At 37.0% G+C, this 23,681-nt stretch overlaps 1 protein-coding gene across 1 annotated transcript; it reads right to left on the bottom strand.

Annotated features, from left to right (window-relative positions):
- Positions 1-504: 504 nt before the first annotated feature.
- Positions 505-21,904, bottom strand: LOC311439341 (protein FRA10AC1 homolog). Its single transcript, XM_084524901.1, has 14 exons — positions 21,656-21,904; positions 18,681-18,757; positions 16,175-16,267; positions 16,046-16,091; positions 15,616-15,692; positions 14,881-14,964; positions 14,294-14,378; positions 9,441-9,486; positions 5,981-6,094; positions 5,170-5,212; positions 3,868-3,992; positions 3,188-3,226; positions 1,738-1,822; positions 505-1,274 (listed from the first exon to the last, which is right to left on the bottom strand). Exons 1-14 carry the CDS (start codon positions 21,686-21,688, stop codon positions 1,232-1,234), a joined length of 990 nt encoding a protein of 329 aa, XP_084381027.1. The 5' UTR covers positions 21,689-21,904; the 3' UTR covers positions 505-1,231.
- Between the last annotated feature and the right edge of the window lie 1,777 nt (positions 21,905-23,681).

Genomic DNA, 23,681 nt, shown 5'->3' with positions numbered 1-23,681 from the left:
GTAAAAACTGCCTAAAATGTAATTATGTTAAGAAATACTTGTAAATAGTTGTCTACTCATTCATGAGTACTTGTAGTATGTTCATAAATACACTGCAACCATCTCTGTTACATTTTCCACATAAAATACTTACCATAAATACTTTCTACAAATATATCTACAGTGGAAAACGTTTATAAAAATACATTTTCTGTAATGTTAACTTTCCTCAACTTGTATTACATGGACACTTAATTCAAGAGTTTGTCCTTTTTATCCAAAGTAATTTTCATCCAACAAAGAAAATGGCCACCGTAACTATTCGTGTGCAGACTGTTTCTTTGGAAATATGCAATAAAGAATGCTTAAAGTTGTGTTTCAATTTGAAAACAGAGATGAATCCAGTAGGTTTCTCAAGCACTATACATTCTTTACTTGTATATTCAGGATTACACTTTAAAGAAGGATTAACATTCTATCAATGCTAAGGAGATCAGAAACCACAGATAACATACAAGCCACGTGTACCTCTTGAGCAGCAAGCCACACACTTTATTAAATCAAAGATTTCAACAGCCATTCAGATTTTTAGTAAGGAGTGGAATTACCAGTCACATCATATTATAAATAAAATTTAAAATAAGGTCACAATGAAAACTTTTTAAAGAGCAGGGGAGACATTTCAGATATGACTTACTTAAATTCAAATAAAATACACCGTTGACAAAAATGAACTTCTCTAATGGCATTTAAAAATACTTACACAGGCTAATACCTGAATATTGAAGTCTACATGACTGATAACTTCAAAGCTATTAACTCTTGTTTAATAAATTACAAACATGAATATAATAAAGTGTATGTTTTTAAACCAGTAATAGAGTCTTCTAAAATGCACTTTACAAAAATCTGGCAATTGAATTTTGGGATAAAATAAAGAACAGCCTACTTCTGTGGTATACTGTCAATAAACTATTTTCTTGCTTGTTTACCTTCTTCCAATTTTTACGATAGGGTGTCATAAATCTTTTGCTATGAACTGAAAAAATATTTCTCATATTTCATGAGTACTCAGCTTACGACAAAAAAAAAAAAGAAAGCTTTTAGCCCTGAAGCCTTCTGCAAAGATAATCCAGTCAGATGGTTCATATGGAGTGACCGTGGAAAAGGTATGCTCTCAGAAAGACATTTCTGGTCCCTAATTGTCCCTAGACAATTAATGAAGAAAATCAACCTACATCAATTTCAAATTTCAGAGAAACAAGTCTTGAAAGTATTCATCAAACTCTTCTTCCCTGTAGAAAAATAAAAATATGTCAAAGAAAGTTCTGCTTTTGATCTGTATCTAGGAGATAAATCTTTGTATGAAAAACATTCAGCAGATTTCTGGTCAGAATATGTCTAAATTATGTACCCGGTATAGATCACCTTGACTCACTTTGATTCAATACATTCCCCTACCCTTCACATTTCCTCTTCTGTACAACAGCAGTGATTTGACTGTCATGATAGTTTGACTGTCTAAGATAGTTAACAGGACAGTAGCAGATAAAACAGCAGTGATAATGTAGCAACTTGACAAAGGTTTATCCACCAGTGCTCTGTATGTGTCCTCTTATATAAAAAAACATTCCTAGATTCACTACATAGACGATTTGACATAACTTTAAATGTCAGAGTCATTAAAACACTCAGTTTCTGCCTTTGCAGTTCCAAATGATCACAATACCAGATAAATGTTAACTGTGATGAACTAACCGTGATTTTTCATCTGTTTCTTGTAGAGGGCCTTTCCAAAAATCAGCATCTGAAGGACCATCTTGCACATCACTGTTTTCTGAATCTGTTAAAAAATTTAGAGTGCTTACGTAATAAGTTTTGAAAGAATTTATTTATTTACTTATTTATAATAAATAAGTAGGTAGGAGAAACTTTTCATTTTAACCCCAAGAACAAAAAAAATGCTTTACTTTGAAAGTAAAAATGAAAACATTTTCTAGTCTTATTCAATACAGCACCAAGAAGACTCAGGTATCAGTGACTGATATTTTGGCCAAACATAGTAAAAATCATGTCAGAACACTGATCTTGGTAAAACAGCAGTTTTATAATAACAACTACTTTATTACAATACAGTTGTATTACAATATAACTTGTGATATTAAATGAATGAATTAGTTTACTCCTTGAATGACACATCAATGGTAATGTATCAGTGAAATTGCCAGAAAATATAGATTATTACATAAATTATTCCATGTAAGTATACAAAAGGAGTGAAAAACAAGAAAGTCTCATTATCAGAAATATGCCTTGACTTACAGAAAACAAAACAAAACAAACAAAACAAAACCACCACCATTCTAAAATCTTCCAATAAAGCTTTCCATGGAGACTTTTGGGCATGATCCAAGTTTTCAGAAAACTGCTTTGGGTCTTCCTGTATCTCTACCCTGTATCCTTCCTTGTCTAGGACATTCCTCAAAGTATATTGCACAGCACAGCAACAAACAGAAACATTAAGTCCTTTCTTGAGACTCTGCAGCATGAATAAGGACGACCAGAAGATGGGGCTTATTTCACCCGGAAAGAAATTGGGTACTAGAATTACTGAGATACAAAGATAACCACTGCCTAAGCAGTCACTGAGACTCTGAGCACATCCATCTGCAATGCATCTCTGAGGTACTACTAGTTATAGCTGGAAGACTTTTATTAAAGCCTAGAATTTTTTTGGCATGGTGTCTCCTCCCAGTACTCTCCTATTAATTTTGTGAGTTCAGTAGATATTTCTATTGTTCGATGAAAGGAATTGTAGTACTTACTGTATTAGAAAAGTACTTTATTTACGCAGCACATATTTACATACCTGGAACCGTCCAATTATTAACAATAATTGGGGTACTGTTGCGCTGTCTGCTCTTTTCTGGAACAATCTACCCCTTTATTTTCTGGACTATTTTCATTGTGTATACAACCACACTTTTCTTCTTTCCTTAAAGATTTTCTTCTTAAAATTCCTTATATTTTCTCCAATATTTATAAGTAATTATGTTGAACCTTACTATCTCTGCTTGTTTTCAACACAGCCTTCTTGCCATCTTATCAAATATTAGAACTGCCAATGAATGCTAAGACCAACGACAAATGTATATGAAATAATTCAACTTATAAAAACAAAGATGCAGAAGATAATGAAATACTCTACCTTTATCAGAATTATCTGAATCTTCCGAAGAAACCTCATCTAGAAAGAAACACAAGAACAATTTAAAAAATAGTAAGCTTATCTTGGTTTTATCTGTTATCTTAAAATGTTTACAAAGGATACTTCTGTTACAACAAATTACACATAAACGTGCACATGCATACATACTCCATTACATTCAAAAAACCAAAGTAAACACTGAAGCAAAGCATTTCTTTTCATAAGTTCAAAGATCATCTGTTTGAGCTCAAATAAGTTATCCCAAGATCCGGGGTGTAAAAAGGTTATCTTACATTTCCAAAAGGCTTTCAACTCCTCAAGGAATTAAGTACTTCAGAACCTCTCTGGTATGCAACATCTGATTTTTGGACAATGTACAATCTAATATAATATCCAATTCTTGAACAAATTTTTGTAGCAATAAACATTTCTCAAAAGGTTCTTCCTCTCTATATAATGTAAGAAATGAATCTTTCTTTTTTTTTTTTCACATATATCTTTTTCTTTAACATAAAAAATGTATCTTTTTGACCACCTATGTTACAGTCTAGAAACAATTGCATATCTACATATTTTGCCTATCTATTTACATACCTATTTGGGTATGGTAAAATTAACATTCATCTTTTTTTTTTTTTTTTTTTTTTTAATAATATTGAAGGTTTAAAATTTAAATGTACCTTTATGGTTTTTTTTTTTTGACTTCTTTTTTGTTGAACGAGATAATTTTGTCTTCTTAACTTTTGGTTCTTTAGTGCTCAGTACAGCTGTGCCTCTTTTCTTGCTTGCTTTGATTTCTTTCCTCCTTTAAAAAAAAAATAAAAAGTACATCTTCTTTGGTATATATACCCTTCAAGCAAGAGTAAATCTTAGGTATTTAATTCAAACAGTTGCCATTTTTTTCTGAAGCTTATCATTAGTTAAACAAAACAAAACAAAACAAAAAAATCATCTGACGCAGAAGAATCTCAGGCCTAAGATCTGCTGCACATCAACAAACCATGTATTTTATTTTCCATGTGACTTATGTAGGCTTACTGTATGAACGTAAGGATTTTTTGCTGCTTCTTAATCTAAAACAGTCAGGAAAATTATTTCTGAGTATGTACTGCTCTGAAGCCAACTAAGAGAAAATATGCTTGATCGTGCTTTTTTTGAAATCATGTGGTTTTACAATTTTAGTAAAAAATAAACAAGTCAAACAAACCTCAGTTAGTTAATTGTCCTTAGCATGTGCCCACACAGCACTTTAATGAAACTGAATATGAATTATCTTTTAAAATAAACTACCTTTTATGTATAAATCCATCTAGACACACCTTTCATTTAAAACAGAAACAGTAGTTTCCTAGCTCAAAGGTTTTACTTTCACATGCTGTTTAGATAATTTAGCAATGAAGCCATACAACTGAGACCACTTCAAGGACCAGAAAACCATGACACTGGAAAAGCTGTTAAATTCAAAAAGATTAGAGATGATAATCAAAAACAAAGCAAGTGTTAATGCACATATTTTATATGTTCCAAGTTGAGTAGTTTTCTCTGTTATTAGGAGTGATTCTCAAAGAAAAAATACTTAAATTCAGAATTTCAAAGCACTGATGACACACATAATAATCCTATTTTTTAGCAAAGGAAAAGCTTTCCAATTCTTAAAACACAGCTAAAGGTAAAATAAAAGGATGGTGTTTTTCATAAACTTTCTGAAGAGAAAAATAACTATTGGGCGAAAACTAAGAAAAAGAAACTTTGGGGGAAGGAAGATTCTCCTAGTTTGGGAAGTTTTGTAAATTCATTAGCACAAAAATACCTAACTCCCAACAATATCAAGCCAATGACTTTATAAGAACTCCAGAACAGAATATGCTTCAGTGTCAATTAAGTTTCTAATTATCTAGTTGAACTTTTATCCTTATTTGCTGTTATTCATACTAGCAACATATCAATAATTCATCCCCCATATTTTCAAAATATTTAATTACCGGTGATGGAAGTTTAGTTTGTAGGAACATTCTGGACATAGTCCTGAAAAAGAGAGAATGAGAATACCATAGCCATGTATTCGATAAGCACAACTAAAAGAACCTTATTAATAAACAGATCAAATTGTTCTACAATTGTACAGAAGATCCACAAGTCTCTTACGTCTTCAGTAGAGACCAAGTGTTGCCACCTGGAGTGTTTTGTGCACAAAAGAAAAAACACTATTTGCTTCTTTTACGTAGAAAAACTGTGTCAATTTTGCTAAGTTTAATTATCTGCTGAGTATAGCAAAATGTACTGAATAAGAAAACCCCACTCAAGAGATAAGAATAGAAAAGGAAGCAAGTTAATTAAAGCTAGACTTTTTGGAAGAAAACAAAAGATGTAAAAATAACCTCAGTTGAGCTGAAGGTGTACAAAAACTTGACTGTTCCAAAGCCCTAAAAACTCCTAAACCACAAAATTAAGCAATGAAAATTATGAACTTTCCTTGCAAGTCAGTATTGTCCAATAAACCCAGACATGCCTGTATAGAAAATAGCTTATAAATTATTCTAATTTTATGACATCATGAATTATACAGGATGAAGTGCGCAACCTGTAACAACTTTGCCATACATAACAATAGTAGCCATTCTCAACAAATCAAGACCTTTGCTACCTTTAATTAATCTAACAAAATTAACTCCTATTCTACAGCTTATTTTCCACTTTTCATGAACTAGTATCATTATCTTTAGGTCTCACTCTATAGCTTTTCAAGAGTAGGTTCTTCTTTTAGGTTTATATATCCTTGAAGGATTGACTTACTCAATTTCACAAGTGCATTCCTCTTTTCACCATGTTCAACATAACCAAAATTCACCTCCCAGCTCTTCAGGCCTTCTTCCTCATCACAGTGCTTATTTCCACAAGAAAACTGACCTTTAAAGACATCAGATATTGCAAAACAAGGTTCAGTGATTAACATGCTTAGGCTTGGGGTTGTTATTTCCAGTTTTGCTCAGTTTTTGCTTTCATTTTCTTTCAAAGAAAAAAGCCCCAACCTAAAAATAAAACCTAGATTAAGGAAACAATAACTATAATGACAAAACAATCATACTTGTCTCATATTGCATATTTGCAAAGAAAGAACAACTAAAATTTCATTTTACATTGCATAGAGGAAGGAAGATCTTAAGGGGGGAAAAAAAATAGCCTAATCCTGAACTAGGATATATAGTATGCCCTAAATGTTACTTATCAGAGCATGATGTATCAGCAGGTACAATTCAGCCGTACATCTCTAATGACATAATCTATCCAATGTACAATGAATAAAAAAGATTAAGATGTCCACATTCTTATTACCTAACAAATTTACTTGATATACTAGACATACAATTTGCATTTTAGTGACTTTCCATAAACACTTTCCTTTAAGAAAAACTATACTTTAAAAAATAAATTTAATTATGTGAAAAAGCATGCAGCAGCTTTAAATGTTTCCTTGGGTTTATTATATTAAATACAACACTGATTTTAAAACAACATACATGTAATCAATGTTGTTTACACCACTGGGTTCCCAATATTGCAGTAATAAAGACATACATATTCACTTCGCAGAGGACTAATTTGTATGCAGAGCTGGCAGTAAGGATCTATATTAATAGGCTCACAAGCAGGACTGTTTGTGAACGATTAACCTCAGAACATTCTGTTTAAGCTGCTAACTAATGGATTGGAAGTGTCCTCAGATACTTCAGTTCTGCAATTATATTCTGCCATTATAAAAAGTTTTGAATTCATATATTTTCAAAATGTTTAACCCCATGAAAGGTGTGGTTATCAGGAACCTGTATAATCTGGAATCATTTATACCAATCATAAAAAAATGAAAATCAACAAGGAAAAATTTATACTATTTAAGACTTTTGGGAACTTAATCAAATTTTTTTTTTTTTTTGGTTTGTTTTTTCCCCTTGTCCTTTGAAAAAAATCAGTATCTTCAGATTGCTAAGGCAAGGAATGAACTGCTAGGTAAGCCAGGACTTTACTGTGTAGGTCACCATAATTCTGTGACCTTATACATTTACATATATTTATGATGATCTAAATATTTTAAATGATGGTGCATTTTTTTTTTCTTAGAAGAAGATCCTTGCTTCATACCATATATGTATACAAATGGTCAGGCTTTTCTCAACCTCTTCTTTCACACTGCAATGCTTAAAACACATGCTCAAGCCCTGACTTGAATAAATAATTCTGCTGTTCGTGAAGTTTTTTTCAATAGTGTTTATCACTGTAGAATGTCATTAAAAATATTTTTTTCAGAGAAGAGATCGTTACAATCCCCTTTCACTCATCCTAACTCTCCTTCCCCATGACCTTACAAAGAAAGGCATGTAAAACAAAGCAACCAAATGTGAATAACCCATTCCTATGTTCCCTTCTTAACATACCCCAAACCATAACTCAATCCACCAGCAGCAGTTCTTAGCACCACTATTACTGTCACAGCTAAATTAAGCACATACTCTCTTTTTTAAAATATGAATCATAATTCATTCATACATAGCTGACCAGGTTAAGGTAGGTATTAATGCTTTATTACACATTGATTAAAGTAATTTATATTACTGACTTATATTAGAAAATAGCAAAAGAAAGACATTAGTTATGTCTTTCTTAAATAACCACTTCAAACTGCACTTAGCCAGAGCATCTCATACGCCAGGTGGATTCTTGCGCCCCTCAGTGGTGAGAGATACCATTTCTCAATTCTTATGTTCCAATTGTTCTACAAGCTTTACACTTTTCGTTAGAAAACTTAAAACATGTAATTCTGCACTTTCTCCTGCATTTTAAAATAGTGTATCAGGTATTAAAAGTACAATGTATCTTTAAATTCTTTTCTCCCTGACGAAGCCACAATAATTCATAAATTATGAATTTCTCATTAACTTCTGTTATCTTTTAAAAGTGTTCGTTCAATAAGACATACAACTGTATCAAATTTAGGTACCTGTTAATATAATCTGTAGTGCTGAAAGCAACATATGACTACAACTACCTTTAGAAACACGATGAAAACAAACAAACAAACAAACAAACAAAACACAACAGCATTGTATTTCTAATTTCTTGTAACGCATAATAATAAATAGAACTGTTTACAAATCTTTTCTGATCAACTGTATCACTCCACTCAATTATCTTGCATGTGCATGCATGACTCCTGAAAACTGCATAAGGTGCACAAGCATTCTACCCCCAGGAACAGCAATATGTTCACATAATTTTCTTGCTTGTTCGGTTGAAAACTCCATGCCCCTAAGCAATGAAATGAGGACCACTGTATAAGTTCCAGTAATACAACGTTATCAACCCACATACAGAGTCAGCTAGAATAAGTTGCTGATTTTGAGACAGGATAGGAAGAGATGACAACCATTCTCACTGAAGGTTTCAAAACCAGGTTAGCCTGAAACAGATGTCGTGTGTTGTACTTTAATTAAGAAGTTAACATGTTCCAAAACAACGTTGGAAAAACTTTAAAAAACGATCTTTTGAGAAAAGAATTCAGAGACTTCAATTAAAGGTATCGAAGACTAATAAGTAAATGTAGAACTACTGGAGAGAAGCAGCTGAAAAATATATCCATGACATTCTACATCATCAAATGCATTATGTTGGTGTTCATTACAAATTTGACCTTGCGAAAGTAAATTACGCGTTCTCTTAATTTAGGCTGGAGAAAAGGAGGCTCAGGGGAGACCTTATTGCTCTCTACAGCTACCTGAAAGGAAGTGGTAGTCAGCTTCTCCTTGCAGATAAGTAGCAATAGGAGGGAATGGCCTCAAGTAGCGCCAGGGGAGGTTCAGTCAGATTGGAAATTGGGAGAAATTTCTTCTCAGGGTGGTTAGGCATTGGAATGGGTTGCCCAGGGAGGTGATGGAGTCACTGGCCCTGGGGGTGTTTAAGGAAAGGCTGGATGTGGTACTTGGGGATATGGTAATATTGGTGGTAGGGGGTTGGTTGGACCAGATGATCTTGGAGGTCTTTTCCAACCTCTATGATTCTATAAAAAAAAATCTATGTAGATTAGAGCTATGTGGAATAAAACAGTGAAGTTAACAGCTACCTCAATTTATTGTCTATCACCATCTGATACACTTATCAGCATAAATTGTCAAATACTATCCAAAATAATTATGTTGAAAAGAAACAAGAGAAGCAAAAGGCAAGGTGAAATGCAATATAAAATGAAAGAGAGCATTATTACCTTTTCCTGAAATTACTTCTTTCTCGTGTCTCCATCTAAATCCAAACTGTTGTGATAAGAACCAAAATCAGTTTTGAACAGTCAATATATTCCGTAATATAAAGTCTATTTTCAGTGACTGATGTCCTGCATTTCATTCATTAAATTCTGGTTACTAAAATTTAATTTCTTTATCTGTTAATTAAAAGTATCTTTCTCTTTCTGGTTACCAAAAGTATCCCAACTTACTCATGCAATTCAAATTCTAGTAGATGCTGTGTTTTATCATGAATTAACTTTTTAAAAGTTTCACAGCAGGCAGAAAAACAAACGGGAAATTGGGATAGATATCAATAATGGAAATCAACAGTTGATCTACAGTGTTTTTTTATTCTTGTTTTAAATGGTATTCCAATTCTGAAAAGCTTGTAATACAACTGAAAAATATTGCAAGTTTAAGATTAAATGTCAACAGTATTTTGGCATCAGTTTTGCATGTGTGTGCTGTAGGCTATAATGTGTGAAATGCTTTTCTATAGTCCCTCTTCCACTTCCCTAGTCACCAGGTTATCCATGCACACCTTTGCTACTTCAGTACTTTTATGCATTTTCTCTCACAGTCCAAGCATGACCTGTTATGATATAAATAATTTGATATCCTTCACAAAGTATTTCTGCAACAGTATCAAGAAAAAAAGAGACCACAATAATAAGAAAATATGCAGCCAGAACCACCAACCAGAAGCCCAGTTTACTGCTTGGATGAAACCTGTCCTTATCTGCAATTCAATTTTTGCCCATCACTATTCCACCAACTAATGGAAAATGATGGAGAGCAAAAACGGATAAGAAGAAACCAATAAAATAAAAACGAAGCAACAACTTAAGTCCTCTAACTAAACAAGGAACAGATTAAACAACATAGAAAAAATAAAAAATAAAAAATAGGGTAGGTTCATCAATAGCCTGCAAAATGAAGGAAAGCAGAAGCAGTTATTCTGCCTCACCTTCCTCGTTAAATGAGTTCAGCAAGATACTGAATGAGCTATTTCTCTACCTTCAAGGTAGACCAAGACTCAGTCGAGCAACTCCAAAATGTTTTTATGGGACTATCAAATGGCTAACTTATGAAGAAATGACAGTTTAAAAAAATATGAAAGATCTTTTAATATCCATAAACAGTTAAATTCTCAATCGAATGCAAACTGCTTTCATAACATTTATTAGCTGCAGCAACATTTAAAATTTAAACAAAACTGTGGAAAAATACCACAGATATTTTAAATATTTTTCTTTTCACAGAAAAACCTTCTATGCTGACAAAAGTGAACATATTAACATTACCAAGTGGAAGACAAGTTGGCCTAGAAATCTGAAAAAGATCTGGGGGGAAAAAAAAAAACTCAGCAAAAGAATAAAATATTCTGTTTAATGACCAGTTGTCAGATGCATTTCATTTCTTAGCAAATGGCAGACATTTCCAATCTGTTGAGCTACAAAACAAAGCAGAGACAGCAAATAAGAATCCTTCTGGAAAAATACGAAGGCTAAGAAAACAGAACATTTCTAGTCTAATACCTAACGAAGTAAAACTTATATGCAGAGCACTCTCCCTTTCTGCACAGCAAAATTGACAATAGAGCTAAAATATGACAATACACAGATGGTCATTTATCAGCCTCAAAGGTTGCAGACAAGATGCAGAGGTACAAAGACAACCTTGACCTCAAGTAAATCTGATCTAGGGAAATGTAAGGAGTAGCAGACACACCTAAGGCAAAAGTTGTCAAAGCACATTTATCCAATGTCTACAAGCAGCCTCATACCTTAGGACCACCTTGGCATTGCTCAGTAAAATTAAAAGCAAAGGAAATGACGACACACAAAGAAAAAAAATAATGTAATCCTCTGTGTGCAAAGATCCTTGTTTATGTAGCAAAACTGTGAGAGTTGCACCATTAAAAAAAGACCTTGGTGTTCAGTTGTCACTCTACCAGAGATGTTTCCTTATTCAGTGCACCTTCACGGTAATGAGGTAAGGTGCAGATGAGGAGGAATGGGCTTCTGCTTAACGAACATAAGCTTTGGTTTTTCTCTTTTTCTCCATGTTTAGGTTACTAAAAACTGGCTACGAAATTCTATTATTGACTTCAGGTATGTAATTTTAGGAAGAACTAATTTGAGAAAAGCTAACTAAATTTGATAAAAGATCATCTACACCCCCCAAAGAAGCACAGAGAGACAATGGCAGTAGAAAGAACTCAAATAATACCCTGACCCCTGCTGCTTCAAGGCCCATCACAGAAGCCAGCAGGCCATCAAAGGTGCACCTCCACAACCCCAGAGAGGTATAGAAGCACAACACTGGTTAGAAACCCAAGGTACCAACTCCAGAGGAATGAACTGCCAGGGCTGTCCAGGCAGAACCATCAGCCACATTGTCCAGGTGTGAAACCCATCATAATGAGCCATCAGGAACAGCTCTCTGGATCATCTTTCAGATGGAGGGGTGAGACACAACATGGCACGCAGGGGAAGAGCTTTCTGGGACTGCACAGGATTTATTACAGGACATTTAGGGAATGAACTCAAGGCAGAAAAGGACTCTGAGAGCTTTGGGGAAGAAAAAATGCAGAGTAATAGAAAGGTAAGGAGCAGGATGATGCCATTGGTACTATCTTTGTGTGACTGCTCTGTGCTCACGTCTGCAATCTGTGTGGATGATCCTGTGTGTACATTGTATGTACATAATAATAACTATGATTATTATACACTTACATGGGTGTATGTGTGCTCTGTGTGGGTGCCTATGAGGAATACATTTTCAGACTCATTACTGGTTGGAACTGGGTGCAGGGAGCTGCAGCAGCCTTGCCCCTTGCATGCTCTTGGGCCCAGAAATTCCTTTAACAAAAAATATCAACTTAATGAAGCTGTACACAGGAGGTATAAGGCTTCTTATTGTTTGCTTTTTGAACTTCTTGTCTTTGGCAAGATGGTCTGCTGATTTTTCAGACCTCAGCAGGGTGCTTCCCACAAAAATGATACTTATCATTATCCGCTATTTAGGACAACTGAGTTCATTTTCTCAGAAGAAATGTTCTAAATGAGATCGTAACTACAATCTCTATGCATAGGTCTGTAGAAGAATTAGCTGGCGAGAAGATTTCGTCTAGTAGAAAAACAATTATATATGTGAAAAGACAGATGACTATGTATGGGCAAGTCTCAAACTATGTTTTTTGATAAAAGCTTTTTATAAATAGATAGATAAAAACACACACACACAAACTCATTGCCAAGTTTAGCACCACCTAACGGCATATAAAGAAGCATCATCAACTATGAAACAAAAGATTGACCAGCTTAGAAGCTTGCCATCCACCCTACACCTCTCATAGCACCAGCACTGCAAAACAGAAGGCACGAGGGGCTAAAGATAACTGCCTTCAGTTTCTGGAAAACAGAAAAAGAATTGAGGCAGAAAAAATCTGAAAGTACTTGCTTCATTCCATTGGTGTGAACAGGAACTGATCAGCAGCCTACTTCTGACTCCCAAGAAAAAACTTGCTTTTGGCATCCTTCTGTACCAAACATGGGCATGGATAAATCAATAATTGAGAATGAACTGGAGAAAGGACTCTTGCATAGTCAGAACATATTTGAGGACAGAAAGCATAACCTAATAAAGAGAACAAATTACCTGCTGTATCACTTATGCTGAAATGGCAGTTCCAAAAATATAGGTAATGACTTACTAGCATAAACAGGAATTCAGAGTGACCTCAAAGTTAGGACAGTCACATTTGAAGTCTGACAAGGGAATACTGTTCACACAACACACACACAAAAATAGGAAACTGTGGCAAAACAGTTTCCCACAAAAGATAGCAAGCATATGGAAACTTGGCACAGTAAGGAAAGAAACAAAATCTGTAAGCATGCTCAAGGGAAACTCAGGTTGGGGTGGGGGTGGGGACAAGATACAGAGGGATATGAAACTGTAGGAAAATAAAATAATTTAATTTTGTATTTTTCTGTTTAATCACCTTTAGACGGCTGTCCTCTTTTCTGCCTAATATTAGAGTTTAAGCCTAGTCCCTGCAAATATTTACCAGTGAGTATAATTTTCAATACTATAAATAGTCTCAAAGAACTTTACATAGACACTGTTCGCAGGGCTGGGTTGTTACTATGTGCTAACAACACTAATAGGCATTTGAGTTCAGCAACACTTTGCAAAATTACAATACAAAATTCACATACTCTTTTTGACTAAAAGGTTAGACAAAACCTTGGAAACAACAAAGACTGTTTTGGCTAGGAAGGAAAACTGGTCTTGGAATTTGTTTGGTTCTCTTAAGAAATTTTATTTATTTACAAAAAAATACAAATCTTGTTTCCATAAACAGAGAAGAAGAAGCAGCGACAGATACTGCTTTAGAACAAGCATATCCAAAATTGTTTCAGCCACCCTTCAAGTACAAAACTATCTCTTTTTAGACTTTTTTTTTTTTTTAAAACAGTAACATTCCCAAGGTTTTTTTAGGCTTCATCAAATGTTTCTCTCTAGACAAACCCCTTTAGCCTTCTCTCCCCAGCCTCTCTGCATTTTGTGCCTTTCTTACACACAATGTACCTCTTCATAAAACCCCATCAGAGAGAAATGTTTCTATTCCCACAGAAGCACATTTTTGGGGCAGTGACAATGCTTGGATTCAAAACTGCTGCTGCTTATTAAATAACCTGACAGTTTCTCTCAACTCTCTTTCTAGGGAAGGGGTACTAACAATCTGGTTTCACAACATTTATGTTGTTGTTAGAAAAAGAAGGCATACTTTAACACCAAAATGATTTACAAAAATGAAACATACCTTATTCTCTTTATATCTACTGAGATCTGCTATACAGTATTCTTTGAATAATTTATCATAATACTTCTTGGCAAGTCTCTTCTCCCTGTAAAAAAGGTATTATTTTTATTAAATATAGAACATAATACTATTTAATTTATATTTTAATGACATTAACCAGACAAAGATGTTTTGTTTCATCTGAAGTTGTAGAGCTAGAAATACAACAGAAATACACTCCTTGAGATAAGAGACAATTTCCACAAAAGCAGGAAAATGCATCTAAAATATATATACAAAATCACAAATTAAAGTGTTTTGTTTTGTTTTGTTTTTGTTGTTGTTTGCTTGTTTAAGAAAGGGTTCCTTCAGGATTTTCAGAACAGTCATCTCAGAGAATGCACAAATACTTTTTCCTTCTTTCTGTCACCATATCATTTTGCCACTAAGTGATGTTACTAAACTTCTTAAAGGTCTTTCATTGCTAAATGCATTAAAGATCAAAGAATGATCACTAAGTATGAACAGTAATTCTTAATAAATAGGGGATACAAATTCAGTACAAAGTGATCTAAAAATACAATGTTTTATATAATAGTTCCAGGTACCAATTCATATCTGCTTCATCATCTTCATTCCACAGGAATCTATGGTTTTCTCTTATAATATCAAGATCTGTCTTGTCATTTGCTCTGTAAAAGAACGCAATTTTATTTTAGTATGATATAACATTAACATGAAAAGTCAGTCACATAGTAATTTGGTAAACATCAGTATTCATCGTTTTTATCTCTACCTCACTGTATAAAGGAATTACTATGGAATTAAACTATTTAAAAATGTATTACTCCCTCATATACCATTTCCCAAATGAAAAATCCACAGTAGTAAATGGTCACTGAAACTGTGGATGACATCATTCTGTCTGAAAATTTTTTTTCGAAGACAGTTATGGATAGCTCTAAAGAAGCATATCATTATTCTGGACAATGGATAGCAACTCTGAAGATTTGAAAAGTGTTCCAGACTGATATTTTGAAGGTACTGCCAGATATTTCTCAACACACCTTCAATTAATGCTTACCTGTCATCTTTCCTTTTATATAACAAAACAGGAATTAATTCAGCTCATGGTAAGTTCTTTTATAAAAACGATGGAAAATGAAACAAGTCAAGTTTGCGCTCCAGATATTTGCAATGACTATATTACTACTTGTGACCAAAATAATTAGTAGTTTGATACACACACACATCCCTCTCTTCCCCCTAAGATACAGTTTAACAGCTTTATGTAACAAGGGGGTTCTAAGGAACTCAGGGGAAAGACTGCTTATGGTTCTTACCCAGAACGTCGGAAATCCTCCCTTTTGCCACCATAGTATAAAATGTAGTCACTCACAAACTTTTTATGTCTTTCATACTGAATAATGCAATTAAGGATTCTGTATCAGTATTTAAATTATTCTACTGATAGTTTAAAACAAAAATAATAATAAAAATGTTTTATATATTTAGCAGAAATAATTTTTTCTCAAAAACCTGTTGTTAATTTCCAGAAAGAAAGGAATTAATTAGCAACTTTTACTTAATAACCTCTTATAGAAGCTACCTTCCAAATACAGAACTTCAAGGCAATTTCATCTTTAAAACCTCAATCAGCTGCTAGAAGTTTATAAAACTATCTTTCTTCTCCAAAAATGCTCTGTAAGCATATATATAGAAGCCAACCTCCAACCCATGTCAAACTTGAAGAATAATTAAATAGAAGGATACAGCATCCATCGATATCAAGTGAAACCTTCTTTTTCTTGCTTCTTCCCTGTTAATAACAAATACGTTTGAGTGAAATTTACCTTTACGTTAAGGAAAAAAAGCCTCACAAGAGCATCAGATTAAAGATACCTATCCCATTCTTCAGCTGCAAATTGTCTGTGAGCCACACTGCCTTGTTTTGCTTTTTGGAATGGCTTTACCAGAAGGCTCTCTTCCTTTGTGCTACAGATAAGGGAGAAAAAAAAAAAGGAGAAATGTTAGTCAAAAACTTTCCATAAGCAATAGCATTTCCATATCCAAATTTTGCACTAACTCAAGTGACAAAACCTGCTATGCTAGTTTCTACAGTTTCTGACTAACTCTGCATTTCAAGCCCTTTATATATCTAGGCTTCACAGCCCAGTAGAAAAAAGAAGGACAATATGTTCACTGAATAAGAGTGACTGTTAATAATACTATCCCATCCTTTCATGCTAATGTCTCAACACCTCATTAAACAGTTTTGCCTCTCTTAGTGCAAGCATGGTAATTTAAAATTTAATTTAAGTACTGTCTTGTGAACCATACATGTCAGTAGCCAGCAAAAAATACATTCAAAATTTAACAAAGTAATAAAAGTTAAATATAAAGTAATACACTTCAGCTTAGTATAAGGTATATTTAGTTAGTTTCATTCCTCAGCAGAGGTGAAGAAGGAGATTTTTCCATAATTATCAGCTGGCAGAAAGAAAGGAAGTCAGAAACCTGTAGCCAGTTGGCCAGGAAATTTATATTCTATGCTATGGGATACAGGACTCTAGAAACTAAGCATATCATTTGCTCAAAAGGACCTGTAGGCACAAAATTCCCATAAGGAGATTCTGTAAAACAGCAATACAGAAAAAACTTAAGACTACTATTTTCCTTAAAGTGAAAATAAATATCATCATAGAGTAAGAAAAAGAAATACATATATGCAGTGAACCCACATTAGAGCCCTACTGGGAATCAGCAGCAGTGTGCCGGAACAAGGGTAGCAATGATATTTTTGAAAGGCTCCTGATGGTTAGTTCCACCTAGGAAGCAGAATGGTGTAATGTGTAATGGCCTTTTAAAGAAAATCAAAACTGAACAAAATTAGTCACTGTTTTACTGGAGAACAGCCATATTTATAAAATAAATGCCTTTTATTATTCCAGTGAATAAAACACGGACTTTTTCCCAGAATGTAAACACTAGAAAACCATTCCTTCAGTTTCATTACAAAGGAAAATATGCAAGAGTCTTAGGAAAGTTTCCAGAAAGCCTTCTTAAATAAAGTCTAATAACAAGGCAAGGAAGAGACAGGAAAAGGTATGAGAAATGTATGTATAATGTAGGCAAAACGTTTAGTATGGTGTAGAAAGTGTCCAAGGATTATGGTGCCAAAGCAAAATAAATACATAAATTAAAAAAAAATAAATCTTAATAAGATCAGACTACAAAATTTTAGGTCACTAATTGTGCAAACCAATGAAAGAATTGGCAAAATGGTCTCAAATAAGAGATACATAGTTACATTTCAAGGATTGAGTACAATATAATTCACCAATACAATTCCCAGGTCTCTTCATAAATTAATAAACTTTAGTGGTTTAAACTTGGTAGGCAGCTAAGTACCACAAGCCACTTCCTCACTTCCTGCCCAGTGGGATGGGGGAGAGAACAGGAAAGATAAAAGTGAGAAAACTCATGACTTGAGATAAAGACAGTTTAATAAGTGAAGCAAGTGGCATGTGTGCAAGCAAAGCGAGATAAGGAATTCATTCACTGCTTCCCGTCGGCAGGCAGTTGTTTAGCTACTTCCAGGAAAGCAGAGCTCCAGCAAACATAATGGTTACTTGGGAAGACACGTGTCATATCACCAAACATCCTCCCTTCTTCCTTCTTCTACCAACTTCTATTGCTGAGCATGACATCATATGGTATGGGACATCCCTTTGGTCAGCTGATGTAAGCTGTCCAGGCTGTGTTCCTTCCCAGCTGCTGGTGCACCCCCAGCTTCCTCACTGCTAGGGCAGCATGAGAAGCAGAAAAGACCTTCCCTCTGTGTGCAAGCACTGCTCTTCAACAACTACATGTAAAACGCGTTTTCAGCACTAATTTCTAAGCACTAAATCCAAAACACAGCACTATATGAACTACTATGAAGAAAATTAGCTACCCCAATGAAAATAAATAAATAAATAAATAAACTAGTAGCAATTCTTCACTTCCTCCAAGCAGGTGTTTTATATCTACAAAGCCTGCAGCTACTTGGCCTCTTTTGCCTTGTTCTCCTAGCAGTTTCACATTTCCTGATGGATCACAGTGAAGTGAAGGGAGCAGCCAAACTCCAGCAGTTCATGCTAATGCTCAGAAAAATGAAATACACTGCTCCAAGAACCGAGAGGCACATAGACACCAGATGGTCATGGCAGAACAGATTTTAATCAGTTGTCCCTGGGAGACAACATGCTCTGGCAAGCTTGGTGTGAGGAAATGCTGGAATCAGAGGTTGATTTTTCAAAAATCAGTTCAACACCAGACTTTACATACCACAGCATAATTTTTTACACAGTAATAGACCATTTGGACAAAACACACAATGTAAAGTATTAATTCTGTACTACATTACCTTTTAGTCTTTTGCACAGACTTCTCTCCATTCTCCTCATCACTGAAATCAGAATCATAGCCGCCATGGCCACGTGCCTGGAAATAAATAAATGACAATGCAGTCAATATACCTGCTAGAGTAATTTGGATACAGCATAACTAGAAATCAGTACCGTGCATCATGAATAAATAAAAGACACTGAGCACACAATCAAGTGCAAATTCTCACATATGTTTAAACCAAATCATATGCAACATACAAAGCAGAACATTTTCTAAATAATATAGGACAAAGAAACTATGGTTTCTCACAGACACTGTCAACCTGTCAAAAATCACTATATAAATAATTTATACGCAGATGTTCCAATACTTAATCTTAACAGATGCAGATGCTAAAAAAAAAAAAAGATGCTAAAACACTTTTGGTCTTTACTTTCAAACAATCTCTCTTATACAGAAAAGGTGAATATTTCCTCTTTCAGAAGAAGAGTATTTACTCTTTCAGAAGGCTGGAGGACAGAAAATGACGTGCCTACATTTAAAATAATAAACAAGGATGAGCAAAATTTTTTCTTTGGCTGTGGTACAACATTTGAGATTGTTAGATCTTACATAAATAGCTGGAAAGCTGATTGAAATGATTATCTAAATACAAAATAAGATGCCTATAAAAACATACAGTTTAATCGGCACAATAGTCATACCACGAAATGAAATATTTTTCCCACACATTTTTGGACCATTATTACTTATTATGTTATTAAATACTACTAATAATCCCATATCTTAATGCCATCAAAATGAACAAGCACTAGCTAAAGCCCAAATCTGTCATCTCCATTTTTCAGCATACAGTTACATGTGCAGTTCTCTCAGTGGAAGCAATGGCTTTAGTTGATCCCACCTCCTCTCTCTCATTCCTAATCTCACATCTTCCTTCTAGCTGTCCAGCTGCAAAGTGTTCTAAAACTACACAAGAGCCAGATCAAACCACTCATCCAAGTTACAACAAATGATCTCATTAAAAGTTCAACGATAAATTCAGGGTGAAGAAAACCAACCACCCTTGACTGATGTCCCAATACTTTTAGGCCAATCCTTTTCTGAAGGCACAGTACAGCACCAATACTGTGGCGTGCACACCAGTCCTTGTGTGCACAGATAAGTACTGCACCAAAGCTATGTTCATGCATCAGCAGCTCCAGCAGTGCTGAAGGCACTTGTGGAGACCCAGACTGAACAATTACTGACTGCCCTGCATGCCTCAGGGTGGTACCAAGATGACCTGACTTTAAGGTAAAACATAAAAATGGACTCCAACAAAGAATCTCATGAATATTTCTACTTTAGAAGGAGAGTGCAAACAGACCTTTGCTTAACATGAAATTTCAAGACTGGTTTCTCCCCTACCCCACAAACAAAAAACCCAATCCAGAATACATAAAATTTATTCTGTATTTAACTGTAGTAAAAGACAGGTAGATAACAAAGCTTTGTGTCCAAACTAAGAGATTTTAAAAGATGCATATGTAAGTATGGTCATGCAAAACTGTCAAGAAAATTTAAAGTAACTACTTTCACTATTTGATAAACCCTCTCATACCACAGTTGTTTTCATACTTTTTTTCTAAACTAATAAGTAACTACCAAACATTTTATCAAAGTATGAACCTGAGAATTACATAACTTATTTGAGTATTTTATCTTCTGCACCAATGTTGGACTTTTTTTTTTTTCCAAACACCACCACAAACTGAAACCACAAAACTAAAACAAGTACTAAAACAAGTGTACTTTGGGATACACTTAAATCACTGACAGTTAAGCAATCCCAACATCCTGGATTCACTTTTGGAAAGCACTAACTAAATTAGAGCTCCTGTAAACTAGCAGTTTATACGCGGTAAATGCAGTAACGTTGCACATGACTGACAGCAGACAGGAAATGTCAACTGTTGATGCCAACTCCCCAGCACCATACTTGCAGGAGACATTGGCATCCAGAAAAGGGTGCAAAACTTTCAACCCTGTTTTAACCCTTTTCATTGAGGTAAAGGCACACTAGTGAAATGTGCACATCAGAGAACTGTTCATGTTGACTCCTGCGGTTGAACTATAAACGCATAAAAAAAAAAAAAAAAAAAAAAAGGCAACACAGTCCTACACAAAAAATCCCATCTCGTGGCCCCTCATCATGCAGCTCCCTTAACAGGCACCACTCAGCCTTCCCTGTACCTGCCCAGCTCACAGGGCTGTGCTCCTGTCTGCGCCCAGCCCCAGGCAGGCCCCTGTGCTCGTTTTGGCACAAACTGCCCTGGGAATGCCTCAACTGAGCCCGGGATCCAGACCAGAGCTGCAAGGAGCTGAAGGCTGGAAACTGACAGGAAACTGAGCGCAACAGACAGGGATCCGCATGCGGCAGTGCTCAGTGCTCCTGCACCTTCCTGTCAGCTTCCAGGCTTCGCTGGGACTTTGCAGCCGCCACTTGGGTGGAAAACAATTGACAGGACGTTCAGTTAATTTCACAAAAACACGATTATGAAATGTGTTTGTACATACTGCATGGTGAACGCTCCTAACAAAGAGAAAAGCCACAAAGTACAGCCTCTTTGCAAAGATTTTTTATTAAACTGTCTCTCAAAAAAAAAAAAAAAGAAAAAGTAAAAGGTAAAACAGCAAGCAGGCTACGGCAGTGGGGTTCAAAGGTTTGTGGGGCTCCACAGTGAAAAATGACGCTGAGGGAAGGCCTGGGTTGGTCCTAGGCAACTTCCAAAGCCACCCCTTACGCCCTGAAAGCTTCCCGTCCCTTCCCGTCCCTTCCCTTCCGATCCCTGCCCTTCCCCGGCCCGGCAGGCCGCGAGCCGCACGGCGGCGGGGGCTGTGCCCCTGCGGGGCCCGCGGCCTGCCCGCGGCCTGCCCCTACCCCGGGCCTTCCCCGCGGCGCCGCCGCCCGCCCCTTCCCCGCGTCCCTCCCTCCGCGGCCCCACTCACGGCGGCGCCGAGGCGCAGCTGCTGGGGCACCATGGCGGCGGCGGCCGGGGCCGGGGCCGGGACCGGGGCTTGGGCCGCGGGCGAGGGCCGGGCCGCGGGCGAGGGCCGGGCCGCGGGCCCCTCCCGGAAACCGGGGCCAGAGGCGGAGCGGGGCCGCGCCGGGAGCTGCCTGCGTTCGGCGGAGGGGCGCCGAGGGGCTCGGGGGGCCGGCGGAGCGCGGCGGGGCGCCGGCGGCCGGGGGAGGGCGAGGGCGAGGCGCGCCGGCAGGGGAGGGGAGGGGAGAGGCGCTCATCATGCTGAGGGGCGAGGGGAGCCTCCCCGTCCGGGATCCCGGTGCACGGTCCCGGCTGCGCCCGCCGCCGCCTCGGGGAAGGTAGGAGCAGCCCCGGCGGGTGCCGCCCGGCTGGAGGGGCTGGGGGGGGGCTCGGGGCGCAGCGGGGCCGGGAGTGGGCTCGGGGGCGCCGGGTCCCCCCGCTGCCTTTCCCCGGGGGAAAGAGGCCCCGGGGCTGGGGTGGCGGCGGCGGCGGCGAGGGCCCTGTGGGAGGAATGCCCGGCTGGCCCCGGCCCCAGCCCATCTATCGCCCGGCAGCGCTGCTCCTGCGTGTGCTCCCCTGGCTTCTCCCGCTGCGCTGCGCTGCGCTGCGGTGCAGTGCGGTGCGGCTGGCACCGGCGCTGCTCGCCCAGGGGTGGTGGAGTTTGGCCTGAGGGAAAAGAGCTTTGCACCCCCGAAGTGTTGTCGTGAGCTGGCTGGGAAATGCCGGTGTCCACCATTAAGCGGTCAGTTCCAGCAAGTAGCTGTCAGGCAGCTGATACTGTTTCCCATCAAACATTAGGACGCACCATACTTGAACCGGTGCGTTGGCTGCTGAGGTCAGAGATGCCACAATCCATCACAGATACTTTATTCTGGAATATATCAGAGTTCCCAGCCATGCTATTGATTCCTGGAGTCTTAAATCACAGATCTACTTCACAATGGAAAATTTTTGAAATTGAAATACTACTTTCATTGTTACTAACGAAAAACATTATAGGGAGTTGCTATTATATAGCGAGGCTGTTGCACAGCACAGCTTTCAATGTACCTCCTTACTTTGGCTACTGAATTTCAGTTTCAAAAGAGAAGTGTTTTTTCTCTTGCTCAGGTATTTTTGTCACTAATTATGTTGCTACAGCTCTGGAAGGGATTTAAAGGTGGTGTTCCATGGAAAGGATCTGAGAGCCAAGTGTATATGGCACTCACTGAATGTATATGGCATGCTGCTGAAGCCCCACTGGAAGTGTCCCATTTCCTCTAAAGGGCAGAGACTGTTGCAAAAATGGAATTATCCTAGTTAATAATTTAAATATCTCAAAATAAATAATGTATACACACGAAGCTGTAATAGCAGGCGTATTCTTTTTGTTTTTCCCCTCCTACGGAAATGGCAGACTGCTTTAGTATGAATGAATCTTGACATGATTCTGGAAACTGGGCCAACATATCATTGATTATGCACTTTGAAGAACAGTGGGAAAGGTAGAGAGAAGATCTACAATTCTTGAATCTCTCATCATTGTACTGTGGCCACAAAGGCCTGCATATAGAAAATATAAACTTTCTGGAACAGGAAGATTCTGCAGAGAGTCCAACTATAGCAACTGTTGTGGATGCTGAAGTTATTGTATATGCAGTTTTGCTGAGAATAGCTGCTAGATAATTTCATTTTACTGCACTATACTATTCTGATGTCTGTCTGGCTTTAAAACATCCCAACGCTGACTGCTTTTTATATGCAGGCTACAGTAAGCTACTTTACAACCTACAGCTGGGTAAGTGGATCAGAAACAGCCTGCTAAATAGATGGGAAGTTGAAATTAGCCCTGTCCATAGCTTGTTGTAGATAGATTATAGCTCGATCTTCTGGGAGTATTTTCATTGCTTTAACCTTGCATCAATATGCTTTGACACTAAGAATGACAATTCTCTCGTCAGATTCCCAGAGGACTGAAAGATACAGGGGAAAAGGGCAAAAAGATGGGCATC

Source organism: Aythya ferina (genome assembly GCF_964211825.1).
Source record: "Aythya ferina genome assembly, chromosome: 7".
NCBI classification, from domain to species: Eukaryota; Metazoa; Chordata; class Aves; order Anseriformes; family Anatidae; genus Aythya; species Aythya ferina.
Note: the sequence above shows the minus strand (reverse complement) of the source record. Positions and strands in the feature narration are given on the sequence as shown.